Consider the following 16,551-nt stretch of genomic DNA (forward strand, 5'->3'; position numbering starts at 1 on the left):
GAAGTTTTGTAAATAAGGGTTTATATATGTTTTACAATTATAGTTTATGTAAACATGGTCTCATGAATATTGCATACATCCAACAATTAATGTACCCTTTTGTAAAATTCATATCACTTGTTATGAGGTTCTTCAGGTGCCAAATAAAACCTTATTTTATTTGCCAATAACCGTGATCAATTATAAACTAAAATCTGGTATTTTAAAGTTTAGTCATAGATCAGTTTTAAGAACCGGTAACGGTCTTAATAATATTTTATTTTATGCTTAAGACTTAGAGTTTTGGATGAGTTATAAAATCACTATTTTAAATCTCCCTTTCATAATCAAAATCTTATGACTTCATGAATTTATAGAATAAACTCATTTTATTTTATAAACTCAATTTAATGCATCTTATGATATGTTTTAAATCTTATTTAGCATGCATAAAGAATAATATCAACATGTTGCGTTATGTTTAAAACACCCATATCATATATTAAGTTTCAACGCAAAAATAATCACTAGTTTTATTATTTGCTGTTATAACGCTATAAACCGATTTTAGTCTTTTTAATAAACATTCATTATCTATTATAAAGACATGGAGTTTATACAAAGTTTAAACATCTTTTAAACCATGTCAAATATTTTAAATTTTGGTATTTATAAGTTTTACAATAAAACTATTTTCAACAAAAAAATTGAGTTTTAACCGGTAACCGGTAAAACGTTTTTATAAATAGCTATTTATAAACATCTTCTGTTATCTTTTAAATATTTTTTACTCAAACTCCAAGTGATATTATCTTATGAAAAAATATTATTTGAAATGTAAAAATCATTTTTATACATAAAACATAACATACATTTAACATAAAATAAACATCACAAGCATGCATTATAATGTGTATAAATCAATCCATGTCTAGTAATAATTTTTGTGAGCCATCACAAAAATTATTAAGTATTTCCTAAAGGACTTAAGGGACACTTCAAAAGGTCTTCAAGCTCCCACTTGCCAAGTCAACTCTTGCTTGCAAAAGGATTTCAAATCTCCATGTTGTGAAAGTTGCAACACTTAAACCATTAAGACTATAATTAAGCCCAATACCAAAAGTGGAAGCTTTTGGTTGGGATTATGATCTTAAATGGTTAAGTCATATTCAAGGAGGTCATTTATTCATCTTGTTACATTTAAAAAGAAATAAATGTCAACCAACACAACACAAATGTCCAAATGACTTTTTTACACAACAACATATCAAATATAATAACAAACAACTCTTTGTTTTTTCTAAGGCAACTTTTATATAACCAAAATGCATGAAAAATGGTTGTATATAAAAAATAAATAGTTTTAACTAGGAAGTTGCCAAAGAAGACAAATATGAATTTTTCTTAACCAAAAGAAATCCATGCTTATTTTCCAAAAACCAAAGATTATCAAACATAAAAATTATTCTAACATATAAAAGATGGCTCTGATATCACTGTTGGGTTTTTATACGAAATAAAAGTTTGTTTTTCACATAAACCGGCAACGGAAGACTTTAAAAATAACAAGTTTATTTTAGTTCATAACAAAACCAAGTCATCATGGATCCATTTATAGATGTTAGAATGAAATAAAAAAATGACCATATGATGTTTTAGAGATAACCTTTGAAGCCTTTGAACCCACTTGATTTTGGGGTGTTGATGAAGATAGCAAAAATCAAAGTGTATGATTTCTCTACAAGTATCCACCATCAAGAGTAAGGCACTTGGAATGCTAGTTCCTTCTTGTATTTTTGAGTGTCTTAAGTATTTAAGTGATTAACTCAATTAATCAATAAAGGGAACAACTCAAGAGGTCTTCTAAACTACCAAACTAAGTTCAAAAGAGAGAGAGGAGGAAGAAGGGAGAGAGTTTCGGCCACATGATTCAAGAGAAGAAATGAGACCAAAAACTTGCACCCTTCTCATTCATAAGACACTCTTATATAGTCCATGAATGTGACAACCGTCAAATTCAAGTCAAAGTCAAAGTCAACAAGTCAAACCGGTCAATCTTGTATAATACTTGTATGATTAAAAGTTATTCTATGAAAACGTACATTTGTGTGTCAAGAATTCGAGTGTCTCGGTAAATCTATGTGTTTATCAATATGAAACACTAAGAAGGGAGTTAAACGCATCAAAACACGTCTATGAACCCTTTTGGGGACTTAAAAGAATCATAAACGAAGTATAACGTGGTCCACGGACCTTGCATTGCAAGATTATTCAATGAAAATGGCTAAAAATGGATCTCTCCCTCTCTCAAAATCTCCCTCAACTTTTTATAGTCAACCGGGTCATCCCGACCCTTAACTTCGCCAAAAATCACTCAAAACGAGAAGTTATATTGAACAATAGCCACTTAGGGCCGAAACCCTCTTAGGAGCCGAACCCTCTTAGAGGGAACCTCTCATAAGGCTGAAGTTGTCAGAAGCGAACTCATCAGAAGCAAAATCGTCAGAAGCGAAGCCCCCCTTGGACCGAACCCTGCGAGCCGAACCTCCCCCTTCGGGCCCGGGCCTCCACCTTCAGTCCCTTCACCTACCTTCGGTCCCTACTCCTCCCTTTTCTCGGTTCTCACCTCCTAAGGGCCGAACCTCGCAGGTTCGCTTCCTTCTTTCGGTTTTCGACTACTTTCGCCTCTTAAGCCCGTTTTTGACGGGATTTTTTCACCAAATTCATATTTTTACCATTTTAAACTCCCAGAACTCATATTTTATTTATTTCTCAAGGATTTATTAATTTAAAATCATTATTTTATATTAAGAGGATATTTACCCCACAAGTGGGTCAAGTGTCCCCACTTGCCTTCCATGTGTCACCCTCTCACTTGCCACCTTATCCACATCACACAAACCAATGCACACATCACTTCAAACTCACAACTTGCTCCAGTAACTCCTCTATGTAAAGAAATCCCTGGAAGATTTCTTGATTCACTTGATCATTCTCACACTTTTCCACCTTTCTCACCACACAAAGAAGCTTATTTGCTCTCAACTTCCAGCCACTTTTGGAAGTGTTATTGAGTTATTACTTCACTTTTTGGTAAGTATTTCCTCTAAACTCAAGTGTTATTCCATGTTTTCATAACATCCTTGAATCATCTACACACATTCTAACGCCAAAGAATCGTTCTTAGGATCATCCAAGCTTTTACGTGTTCATCAAGTGTTTTTGACTTGATACCCCTCGACTTTGACCCTCCACTCTTCCAAGAATCACTAAAGGTGAGTTCATACCCCTACATTTTCTAGTTTTCTTTAGTTTTAAAGGGGGGAATACAAGTTAAAACACCAAAACACATGTGAAACTTAACTTGACAGCTTACAACAGAAAAGTTGTGACCTGTTCACGAACTGTTTACCTAACTTAAACTTAATAACTTTCAAAACTGTTCAATATGCAAATAGTTCAGGTTTATACCTTTAAAATGACTCCTTGCACATCTTCATACAATTTTTCTACAATTATTTGTGATTTTTACAAAACTGCCTATCACTGCAACAACGAAATCGGACCAGGTTGTGAAAATGAACATTTTCACACTGGTTTGAGACAACCAAAAATTATAAGAAATTTTGTGAACATAGTAGACTCTTTTTCCAAACTCTCTGAGTTTACGGATTTAGTTTTCGAATTACGATGATTTTTTTATAAATAATCTAAAACAGTGGCAATTAAGAGTTAAACTCTTAAAACAAGTTTAAGAGTATTTTTCACACCTTGTAACATGCTGAGCAAGGTGTGTAAGATTTTATATTTAGCATTTTCAATGTCATTTTATTGAAATACAAGGCCATGCATAACAAGGTTTCAATTACAACATAAAATATTTTGATAAAACTATAATAGGTATAGTTTGGACACCTCAAATGGTAATACTATCGATTTACAAAGCGAGTATTTTATTACAAACTACGTGAACATGTTAATGAATAAATTTGTGAGACATTCATCTTCGGAGTACTCTTTAGTACTACAGAAAAGTCATGTAGTTATAGCCAGAATCTCTTGTAGGGAGAGCGTGATAGTTGTATATAGATCTATATTGGGTTTGACAACCCGCACCTGAGTTGCTTGCACCAGCTAGACCAGCAGGTCTGGGGTGACAAGTGTCATAACATTCTGACGCTTGAAGGACGTCGAGTATGAGGCCTTCGAGTCATAGTATGGTTATAACAACTCACATGGGAAATTAACAAACACGCCGTTCACAGGAATTTAAGGATTTCACAAAAAGGAGTTTTATTTACATATAAAACCACATATAAGTATGATGATTTACTTACATATGCTAAGTCTTGGTTCAGTTAAGACTACAATAAACCTTTTTGAAAATATTGGATTTTCTAGAAACAAACGCATAACAAAACTTTAAGGAACAACATTCATTTTTCATTCATAAATTGCTTATGAACTCACCGACTTTAATGCTGATAATCTTTCAAAAACAACTTGTATTCTCAGGTAATCAGTAATACAGGTAACCATAAGACTTTTTGAAGACAAGACGCTAAGGCGTAGATTTCTTTTGAACTATTTTGACATCATATGTAACTTATTTGGAAACATGTATTCTGCAACGATGTAACATTTTAAATTATATCTATGATGGTTGTGTTTACTTTCTTCACTATGGTTATGATACTGAGCATGAAGTCCTCCGCCCCCGAACGTTTCCGTCGTTCCGGTTCGGGGGTGTGACAATGAAAGATAAGGCCTAACCATTAAAATAATCTAAAGTAATGGTAGACTTTAGAAGCATGGGAGACAAAAGGTGGAAGGTTGAAAAGCAACCTCCCACACCATCATCATATTTCGCCCATATCATCTTTTATAAGAAAGATTCTTTATTGTTTTTATAAACTCCAAGTTTATAAAATATAAAATTTGTCTTTAGGTAAAAGACAAAGGAATCCAACTAGTCTAAAATGTTGTGCATGACTTATTAATTCATACCATATGAAATAATGACTAGTTATACTCTCTTATAATTATTATTTTCACAAAAACAATAATTATTCCCTAATTAAAATACAAGAATTGATATTATTTATTAATAATCACATTAATAATATATATACAAAATGTGTCAACTTGATAAAGGTGTGACCCTATAGGATCATATATTATTAGCAATATCACTCCATAATTATTTTTGGGCATATAAATCCAACAATTCTAGAGACTGGACATTCGACAACTTACATATTTCGAAGAACTGCCCTAAGAAGAACGAAGCTGCAAGGCAAAATGCGCCGCCGAAGCCAAAGGCAAGAGCATTCCAGATGATCCTTGATGAAGCAGGTGACAACGCAAGGGATTAGGAGTAAGGATCAATAAAGTAGCTATATAGTATCATGTGGTGTAGCCTAATATAAGAGGCATAGTGTAGGGTGAAATTGGATATCTATGTAATCGCTTCAAGAAATAATATAAACCTTAGTTATGTTATCCAATGTGTCAAATGACTATGTGAAATTCTTGTGTGGTGACTTGGAGGACTGAGAGACAATATTTGGGACGAGTATGAGTAAGTGTGAAAGGTAGTAGAGGCCTATACTACTGGAAGCACAGGACTTGCACTTGGACCAGGGAAAGTCACAAGGTTACCAAGACACTAGTAATTGATTCTATTTTGTTCATGTTTGTCGTTACCATCGTTTCGGTAATAACTAAGAAGATGATTGTTATTCCAACCCTAGTGGTCATATCATATCGATTTCCACTTAGATAATTATGTTACGTGGTTTAGAGAACCAAGTTCGATATAGTATCCGAATTAAGCCAGAAGATTGAAGTGAAAGATAATCGAAGCGATTAGTAGAAGTATCACGATCGTTGTTAAAGTAAGAGGCTTGTAGATAGAAGTGCTACATGCTAGAATGTGATTATACCACATTAGAACATGAAAGAAGGTATCACACTTTATGGAATTTGACTCTAAAAGACCCGAGTCTAAGCATTACATCATACGATGAGGCGTCATTTGAACGTGACTCATCGGTCTGTTACGATAATCAAAGTAAAGAGTTTCTCTTAAGTTAAGAAGAAGAAGGAGTCTCTAATAAGGACCAATTTTGTAACTTGAAGGTTACAATTGAAAGTCCAACATAGTATGAAAAGCAGATGCAAGATTGAGCACCGCCAACAGGCAAGAGGTCCAAGAGTCGCTCTTTCAAAAAAAAAAAAAAAGAGGTCCAAGAGTTAGATACTCATTTGAAAGGATATAAGAGTTACAGTTATTATCTAGGATGAAAAGATAACATACAGAGTCATTATACAAGCCATGTTCTTTTGATGATTCCGGGACGTAATCATCCTAAGGGGGAGATAATTGTAGTGCCCGCAAATTCAGGCTAGTCAATTTAGAGACATTAAGCGTCAAAAATGATTTTTTTGATAAAAGATTACTTAGGATAAATAATCTTAACCAAAGTAGTAGTTAGAGTCAATAATTGTAACCTATTTGACATAATAAAATGAATATATAGATATTATGTGTTTCATGATTAATATAATATAATAAAATAGGAAAAATCAATCTAATCATCCGTAAATTGTAAAAATATAAATTTCAACAAAATCCGAATCTGTATGAATTAGATAAGTTATACTGATTTTTCATATCTGTTTAAGTATAACTTATGAAAAATCAGTATAACTTACGTTTAAGTTCATTATCGTTATTATGAACCTACAAACAATATATGTGCTAAGTATTATAACTTATACAAAGTGTTATTATATTCACTTTTAACTGCTCACGATACGGGAAATCTGGTTTGAAGGGCCGCATAAGGTTGCTGGATTTCAGAACAGCTTAAATGCTAAAATGGTCCTGCCCTCCGGTGCTTCATGCATGCCCCTGTCTGTACCTAGTAGTTGAAAAGTATTGTTTATCACTTATATAATACAAGAAAAACAATATTGCTCGTAGACCTTGACTTAGTGATAAATCTATACTAATAATTTGTCAAAATAAATATTAGACTAAAATCTAGTAATAATGATACTAGGTTTCATCGAAGGAAAAGATGATTGTTAAAAGCGAAGCGTTGCCCGAATTTCGAGTCATCACTTTAACAAGTGAGTGCATAATTAGTTTCATCTTACACATAGATATGAAGTATTTAATATAAATTACGTGTTATGTGTTCATATTATATGTGTTCCTCATATCTATGTTAGATGAACGATTTATACATGTTTACATGATTTAAACTCTATATGTATTTTTATACTTATAAATATATGTTGGGTAGTGATGGGTGATGATATAAATGTGATGATAGATGGGTGATGATAAATAGGTGATGTGGGATGTGAGGAGATGCCATAATCTTGACCTGCGATGTTGCGATGTAGCGATGTAGTCATCTACCAGAGTATAGATGCGACCATAGACTATTCTAGACAATCATGTGTGAACACCAACAGGCTCGTAACTTGTGGGTGATGAATTACAAGTTCAGGCGATGTTATAACTACGTATTCATGCGATGATACTCTAACCCTTACTTTGAATTATGAGTTCAGGCGATGTTGTGACTACGTATTCATGTGATGATACCCTAACCCTTACTGGATACATATTAGGGGAGTAATCCCCGAATGAGTATTATCTATGCAATATAGATGATAATCCTTAGGAACAAACATATAAGGAAATGTGATGTAAGGAGATGATAGGTAAATACGATGTAGGAGATGACCCTTAGGATAAATCTTTAGTAAAGTTTAAATGAAGAAAATGGGGATGGGTAGTCGGGTTAATTGTTTGACATGAATTATGTGAAGAAACAAATTAACTATATTATTTTTGGTTAAAAACCCTATGTACTCACCAGGTTTCCCAACCTCACCCACTTAGTTTATTTATATCACATGTGTCGATTTGAAGATACATTAAACTGGGAGATTAAAGGAGATGTAAATCATTAGTGTAAATGAATGTAAGGTCTGTTTATGCTTATGTTTATGTATTGACACTAACACCCCAAAGTTTTAATATAAACAAAATACATTTCTTCGGAAATTCTTTGATAATGTATTTATCATGTTTACTAGGAACAAATTCCGCAACATATTTCTTTAAAATGGATACTCTAATTTTTAAATAAGCATAAATAAATTTTTTTAAAATGACTGTGAATTTGGGGATGTCACAGGCGGCCCGGATAGACTGCATGCCAGAGGGGCATACTAGTCAAGTCGAAGGCCCGAAGAACGGTCCAGATAGGCTGAAGGTCAGGTGAGGCGGTCCAGTCGCTGCTGAAGGTTCTTTGAGCGGTCTAGATAGTTTGTAGGTCGGTGAGGTGTTCCAGCCAGGTTGAATGCTTTGTATGCATGCTATTTGTTGGTATATGTTATATGTTTGTGTGGTGGTACTTTGGGGGAAACTCACTAGGCTTTGTGCTTATAGTGTTTGGTTTATGATTTGGTACTTGAGAGAATCGTAGCAAGACAAATGTGTGACTGTACACATCCTGATTTTATGTCATTGATCTTGGGAGACAAACATTTTAATTAAAGTTTTGGAAATACTGATTTTGTAAACACATTTATTAGTAAATGTGTAGTTCTGAAAAGTTTAATTTTGTTGAAATTTTTAGGATGCTACAACTTTTATAGAAAGTCAAGAACTATAGTATTAGTAATAATAAAGTTAGTATTGTTTGCTTTTTTATATGCGAAAGTTGAAATATTGAGAAAAGATAAAAAAAAAGTTGAAAAGTTGCGAAAAGATATAAAAAAAAGTGAAAAAGAAAAAATTTTCCAAAAAAAATAAGTGTGTTGCAATAAATTTAGTTATATTTCTAGGATAATTATATTATAAAGTATTTTTCTTTTTAAAATCGTGTTAATTGAAATTTGGCAATAACTTTTGAAACGAAAGGGGGTAAATAAAAGGGCGTAAGTGGTATGAATGCCAAAAATGAACGTTGAGGCGAGATGCATTGAGGCGAGATGTAATTAGGTGAAAACTAGACACAACTACATGCATTAAGGCGATATGTAATTAGTGAGTTCAAATTGGACTGTTTTGTGTGATATTGATGGACGATGTTTTAATGTGATGTATTGAAATAAAGTTTTGCTTGAGGATAATCAAAAGACAAGTGTGAGGTATTTTGATATTGTTATTTATATATATATATATATATATATATATATATATATATATATATATAGTACTTATAAAGTACAAATTATATTTTGTAGCCAAAGAAAGACATTCTCGTGAAAAGGGAATAAAAAGGAGCAAAGTTGGAAACTTAAGGGAGGAGGCTTGCATCAAGAAGAAGAGAAGAAGATTCGCATAAAAGAAGAAACCCACAGTGTGGCTTTTAGAACCTTCTCGACTGAAGTTTAGTGAAGCTTGAGGAATACGCGTCTGGAATGTTTTCCAAGGCGTGGCGACTATTTGGCGACGGCGTGGAAGCTATAATTTGGCAAGTATAAGTATTGGTTTTTAGATTAGATTTCGGGTTGCATGCAGAAGGAGCTGTTGTTTTCTTCAACCTAAGGAAACCAAGAACCCTTTGAGACCTGATTTCGATTGGAGAGGAAGAGTTAGAGAGATTGAAGTAAAAAAATTTCATTAATCATTCGGTTTGCCTAGATTTACTATGTTTAACCTAGTTTACTTTATGATTATGAGTGTTTCTTCTATAATCATGGGCTAATAACCCTTTACTTTCGTTTATATTAGATGAACCCTGATACTATGTGTTGATTTCTATTTGAAGTCGGTTTTAACTTGTGTTTGATAGATCCCATCCTAGCATGTTAAAGTTTCAATCTGTATTGCCTTGCCTTCATGTTTTTTGTAGTTAAGTGGCCATTAATTACATGAATTTGTTTACCTTGTTGTTTATGATCATTAAATTGCTAGAGCTAAAGATTGATCATATCCTAGTATAATTAGTAAAGTTGGTGTACTTAGCTTGCATGATCATTGGTATTAATGTTCATAAATTGACATACAATAGTTAGTCTAATCATGATAACTAGTAACTTCTAATTTGGTAACCAAGAGAAATAATTCATTGCTTGAAATTAACCATATGAAAGGGGGGGGGGATTCAAAGCTAAATGGAAGTATATTTTAACTCTTGATCAAAACTCATTTTCTAATTGTTTGCTTTAGATTAAAGTGTTTTTAGTAGATTGCATTAATAATGCTTTTATGAACTTGAAAAATCAGATAAAAACCCCCATATCAAATTTTAATCCTTTTAGTTTAATTATTAGTATTATTTTCTTAATTAGAATTATGTTCACTGTGTTCGACTCTTACTTACTCTACTCTAGAACTGCACGAATAGGCACACTGTGTATTGTGTTTTAGTTGAGTCGAATATATAGGATATAAATTGTAAATCTTTGTTTTATAACACATCAAATATGATCATAAAAGATAAAGATAGTAATAATGGATGAATATTTTTATTTGTGGATATGTTGGAACTGGAAAAACATATGTTTGGACCTTATTTGCAAGTATACGATCTAGAGAACATATCGTTCTTATTATTTCCTCAATTGGAATAACTTTACTATTTCCTACAGGAGGGTGCACTGCTCATTCAAGATTTGGACTTCCATTTAATTTTGACAAAGACTCAATGTGTCTCATTACTATCGACATTAATATGTGTTAGTTTCTTAAGGAGACATAATTAATTATTTGGGATGAGGCTCCGATGGTGCATAGACAATATGGTGAAACTTTAGATCGGATCCTTGCTAACATTTTAGGAGTACAAAATAATGGCATCAATGTTCCACCCTTAGGTGTAAAAGTTGTTGTTTTTGGAGGGGATTTCAGGCATATACTATATGTTATACCAAAAGGAAGTAGGCAAGATATATTAAATGCATCTTTTAATTCGTCAATACTTTGGTACCATTGTAATGTATTGAAGTTGATTGTATGTATATAGTCACAAGTAGGTTGCCATCTGAAACATTTGGTTGAAGTTAAAAAATTTGCATAGTGGATACTAGAAATAGGAGATTGGTGATGGTGTCGTAGGTGAGGATAATGATGGGCAAGTAGAGTTTGAAATTTTTGAGCACATATTGAATAATATGTTAGCGATCTTTTATATATATATATATATATATATATATATATATATATATATATATATATATATATATATATATATATATATATATATATATATATATTTGCTATGTTTAGTAATTTCTTGATTTTAATTTCATTCATATGTTTGTATGTGGTAAAATTATTTTCAAGATCAATATTTTCGCATTCATGTTCACACATGCATATCACCTAGTTGTGAGAAACATGAATATTTAAGGTATAAGAACAAATTTAGGTTATTTTATCACAATCCTCAAGCCAACTAAGTTGTATTTGTCTGCTTTTAATAGCACAATTTTTTTTATTAACAAGTGGTAATTGATAATTGGTTTTTATTTAGCTAAATTTAAAATTAAATGTTTTATTAATTTTAAAATGTATTTTTTAACATGTGCCAAATGACACATATAAAAATCATTAATTATAAGAAATATTATCATAATTAAATATAAAATGTATTAATTATAACTAATATTTTTTATAATTAATATATTTTATATTTTATATTTAGAATTTTTTTCTATAATTAATGTATTTCACATTTATAATAATATTTTCTATAATTAATATTTTTTTTTTTATATATGCTCTTATAGCATGTATTACTAGAAAATCCAATTTTAAAAATATAATTCTTGCTACAAAAATATAGACGGTTTAATATTGGATAACTGAGGATAACAGAGACAAACGGCCAAAAGAGCAAGAAACGCACGGCAGCCGTCACAACCCTGAGGAACCGATTCCGTCGCCCATCTGAGAAAAATCGACGACTCTCTTCTTTTCCACGCACTCTCGTTTCTTATTTCTCAAATCGATCCTCCGCCGTCCTTCCGCCCAATCTCACCGGATCCTCCCTCATTGGACGTAAGCAGTTTTCCACACTTTTCTCTTTAATTTCAGCAGCTTTATGTTTATCGATTGGTTTTATCATCAAACCCTAGTGTTTTCGGCGTACAATCACTCATCTTCTCGATTCAAACTTTATGTCTGTAAATCGCGATGTCTCACTTCAGATCTGCTCCCTGAACGCGTCTATTTTGCTTTTCCTTGTAGCAATTTGTCTTAGTTTTTTGCAATGAATGAAACTCATATGTTACTAATTGATATCGTCGAATCAATGATATTCGAACTCATCTCAATTCTAATCTTATGCTGCTCTTTATTAATACTGAAACCAATGGAATTTATCGAAGATGCACATAGGTTTCGGTTGTTGAAAATGCAAAAAAATAACACTAGAACACAACTCTCACCTTGATAAGCAGCTTGAAAATCATTTCAATCTATTTTAACATAGTTACAAGTTTTGGGAGACTTTCTGTTCATCTAAACAATTGTATTTTGGATGATTAGGGTTTTGAGGATAACTTTCCATGGAGGGAATCGGAGGTGCTAATACAGCTTCTGAAGCAACATTGGATCAATGGAGACAATATTCAAGGCTTTTCCAGTATTACCTTGATAAAACCACTCCACATGCAGTTTACAGATGGATCACAACAGCTACTCTAGCACTTCTCTTTGCATTACGTGTCTATTATCTTCAAGGATTCTACATTGTTACCTATGGACTCGGAATCTACTTACTCAATTTGTTGATTGGGTTTTTGTCCCCTTTGGTTGACCCTGAAGTGGACCCCGCAGATGGTGCCTTACTACCTACAAAAGGCTCAGATGAGTTCAAGCCTTTTATTCGCCGCCTCCCAGAGTTTAAATTCTGGTAATTATTTCAGCCTTTCACATCAACATAAACATCATTTACCATAATTTCATATTGCTTGTTGTTGTTGAAACTTGAAACTTGAAACTTGAAACTTGAAATTACAGGTATGCCATTACAAAGGCTTTCATTATATCGATTATGATGACATTCTTTTCCATGTTTGATGTGCCTGTGTTTTGGCCAATACTACTTTGTTACTGGTTTGTATTGTTTGCAATGACAATGAAACGCCAAATCATGCATATGGTTAAATACAAGTATATCCCATTCAGCATCGGGAAACAGGTCAGCATTCAATTCAATTAAAAAAAAAAACACAAATTATTTCATTTTTCATTGATTATATTCAAGCATTTGATATTTGGCTAATGTCATATAAAACATCATTTACCAAAATCTGATAAACCGGTATTGGTATTGAATCCTACGTGGCATCCGTTATGGTAATCCAATATAACAAAATTTCTCAGACTTATGTGTACCTGGAGGTGACATGGCGTCCACTGTGGCATCCAATATTAGGGGGGAAATCTACAGAAAAGTCCCAAAATTTTGAGAAAAGTTTCAATAAAGTCCTACAAGTTTTTTTTTAACGGAAAAGTCCGGATTATTTAACATTTTGCCCAAATTAATAAAAAAGTCATTTTTTATATTTAAACAACAAATGACAGATTATATGATTTTTTCAAGGTAATGGTTCTTTTCTGTTCAAAATTTTTTTTAGGACTTTTTTGAAACTTTTCCCAAAAGTTTGGAACTTTTCTATAGATTTCCCCTATTTGGCTGTTCATTATTTGGATAAAACCTTGGACAATTTGGTTCGGATATTTGGATTGGTTTTCAATAAAACCGAATTATTATTTTGAATTTCAAATTGGTTTTGGTTTATAAAATAAGAACAGAATAACATTATATATATATATATATATATATATATATATATATATATATATATATATATATATATATATATATATATATATATATTTTCAAATGGATTCAAAAAGTTTCACATAAATAAAAACGTTAATATGCCGGTTTAAATCTAAAATGTTTTTATCTATAAAATATTAAACCATAATATATTTATTTAGTATTTGTTTATAAATTTTAAATCAGAACTAAATAATTTGTTTTTATTTTATTTTATAAAGTTGGCTAATATTCTAATTATATATGGTTTTAAAATGTTGATATTAAATTGGGTTTAATTATTGTTGTAATAAACAGAAATACGGCGGTAAAAGATCATCTTCGGCTGGCGGGTCTCGGGATTAGTGAAAGAGATAGTATTTATGGAGTTGTTTAGATTTGAATGGTTAATGCCAATTGGATGTAAAAGATATGGAAAAAGTGATTTGATGAATGATGGTGTTTTTATAATTTCTTATCTATCTAGTCTAGTAAAAAGAAAACAAATTCTTTTGTCACTTATATTAACATGGTTTAATCAATCAATTTGTTTGTGTTTTAGCCTTTTTAAGTATTTTTATTTAATGGGTTTAGCACTTAATCTGTACAACGATATATGGCTATTTTCTTTTGACTTAATCTAGACAAAATAAGCCAAAAAATTTAGCTTAATGTATTAAGATACTAATTGTATGTATCAATCTATTTGTAATGAACGTAGAGTCGATGAATAGTGTTTTTTAATCTAAGGGTAAAAATCGATGACATTTTTAATTTTTAAATACGAAGGTAAAATAGTCATTTAATTTGATTGAGACGGTTTATTATGCGCAAAAATTGAAAAAATTAGGGTTTTATATATTTAACATTTTACATATTTTAAATATTATTAAAAGAGAAACCTTATGACACCATCTTAAATAATCTGGACCATTGATTATATTTCAATTTTATTTTTTCCACCCTTAGATCAAATTGCTGACATCATCTTCCCCATATGGAATGTATTTAATTCCAATAAATGCTTTCCAATCATTAATCAATAACACTTACATTCGTTGAAATGGAATGTATTTAATTCCAATAAAAGCTTTTCATATTTTACATCTTAAATTTTCAGTTATGAAGATTTTAATATGGTCAATTTAAAAAACATATTACTAACAAATCATTTCAATCAAGGCCTTAATATCAACCATTAATATAAATCCGTTTATATTAGTAAACCATTAATATAAAATCTTTTTTTATTAGGAAATCAATAATACCGAAAAATCATATTCAAATTATCACATACATATACGATTCATCGTTGAATCTGCGACTCACATTTATTTTCAATCGTTTCTTTTCTTCAAACCTTCTCCTACAACATCGTGAATATTGTTTATAACTTCCATCATCATTCTCTGCTATAAACATCCGCTCTTGTGCGCTAGAAGGTTAGTACCTTCTTTCCCTTTTTTATATTTTTTTATATTATTTTTTGTTCCTATATCAAATGTATGTATTCATATATTTCGATTTTCTTTGTCACAAATTAAATGAAATCAGTTAACTACTTTTCTGAAACTTTTCAAATAAACATGAAAAGATATTAGGTACATTTAACAAAACAAAAATTAACAATCTTGGGAACTGACATTAATTACGAAAATGTTACTTTTATATATTAGAGATGATTATGATTTTTTTTTTTAATTTTTATGTCATAAGAATCCGGTTAATTTTGACATGATTTTAAAATATCATTGAAATTATTTGTTTTTGTATATCATATCAACCTACTTTTTTTTTTTTTTATCTTTGTATAGTAACAATAAAATTTATTAATTTACACAACAAATATAGATATTTCAAATTTTGTAATATTATTATACCTTACAAAATACAACTCCCTCCAAAATAAATTTTCGCCAATAATTTCATCCATAATTTCAACGAATTTAAATTTGTATTTTCTTTATATAAATTTTTTTTAATGATCCTGATTTTTTCTCCAAAAGTATATCAAACATTTACGTCTTAGATAATGCTGCCCTATTATTATTATTATTTTCCAAAAGTATATCCGTTTAATGAGGAATTTGTTATAATAAAGGAAGTGAATGTTAATTAAAATGAGATATATATTTCATAATTATTACATGAGTTTATTAAAAAAATTAATATCAAGGTGTAAACATTAAACATTTTTAAAGTGAAATTTCAGAATACATACAAACGATGATGTTCTACAATGAAATATAAAATTGAATAGACTGAAAAAAAAACACTATTAAAGCAGTCAATCTTGAAAATAACATAGTTATGTAAAATTATAAAGTAAGATAAAAATTATAAGATATTAGGAGATTTGTAAAAAGTATATTTAGTAAAAGCGTTACGGTTATTAGAAAAAATAAGACCGTTAAGATTAGTGAAAATACAATATATAAACTAAATTATCACAATAGTAATGAAATGTCATTATTTGATATTTCATATAATTGAAAGATATATCAAATTACATTGATGATATACTAAAATTATTTAAAGTTGCGCCAAAAACTAATGCAAAGTTCTTGCGAACACCAAATAAATAAGAACAAACATAAAGCTAGCATTTATATTTATAATCAATTTAAAATAAACCAATCATGATTTAGAAAAGAATCTACATTGATGATATACTAAAATTAAATCTATATAACATTTAACATTTTATAAATTATATTACATAACTTTATTTGAATAAATGAAATAGTTGTCAATATTTAATGCAATA

At 30.6% G+C, this 16,551-nt stretch overlaps 1 protein-coding gene across 1 annotated transcript; it reads left to right on the forward strand.

Moving 5' to 3' along the window:
* Nucleotides 1-11,787: 11,787 nt before the first annotated feature.
* Nucleotides 11,788-14,345, forward strand: LOC111895675 (protein RER1B). Its single transcript, XM_023891754.3, has 4 exons — nucleotides 11,788-12,013; nucleotides 12,503-12,869; nucleotides 12,977-13,157; nucleotides 14,103-14,345. The coding sequence occupies exons 2-4, from the start codon at nucleotides 12,523-12,525 to the stop codon at nucleotides 14,148-14,150; spliced, it is 576 nt and encodes a 191-aa protein (XP_023747522.1). The 5' UTR covers nucleotides 11,788-12,013; nucleotides 12,503-12,522; the 3' UTR covers nucleotides 14,151-14,345.
* The last annotated feature ends 2,206 nt before the right edge of the window (nucleotides 14,346-16,551 follow it).

The sequence above is a fragment of the Lactuca sativa genome, chromosome 7, assembly GCF_002870075.4.
Source record: "Lactuca sativa cultivar Salinas chromosome 7, Lsat_Salinas_v11, whole genome shotgun sequence".
Taxonomy (NCBI): Eukaryota; Viridiplantae; Streptophyta; class Magnoliopsida; order Asterales; family Asteraceae; genus Lactuca; species Lactuca sativa.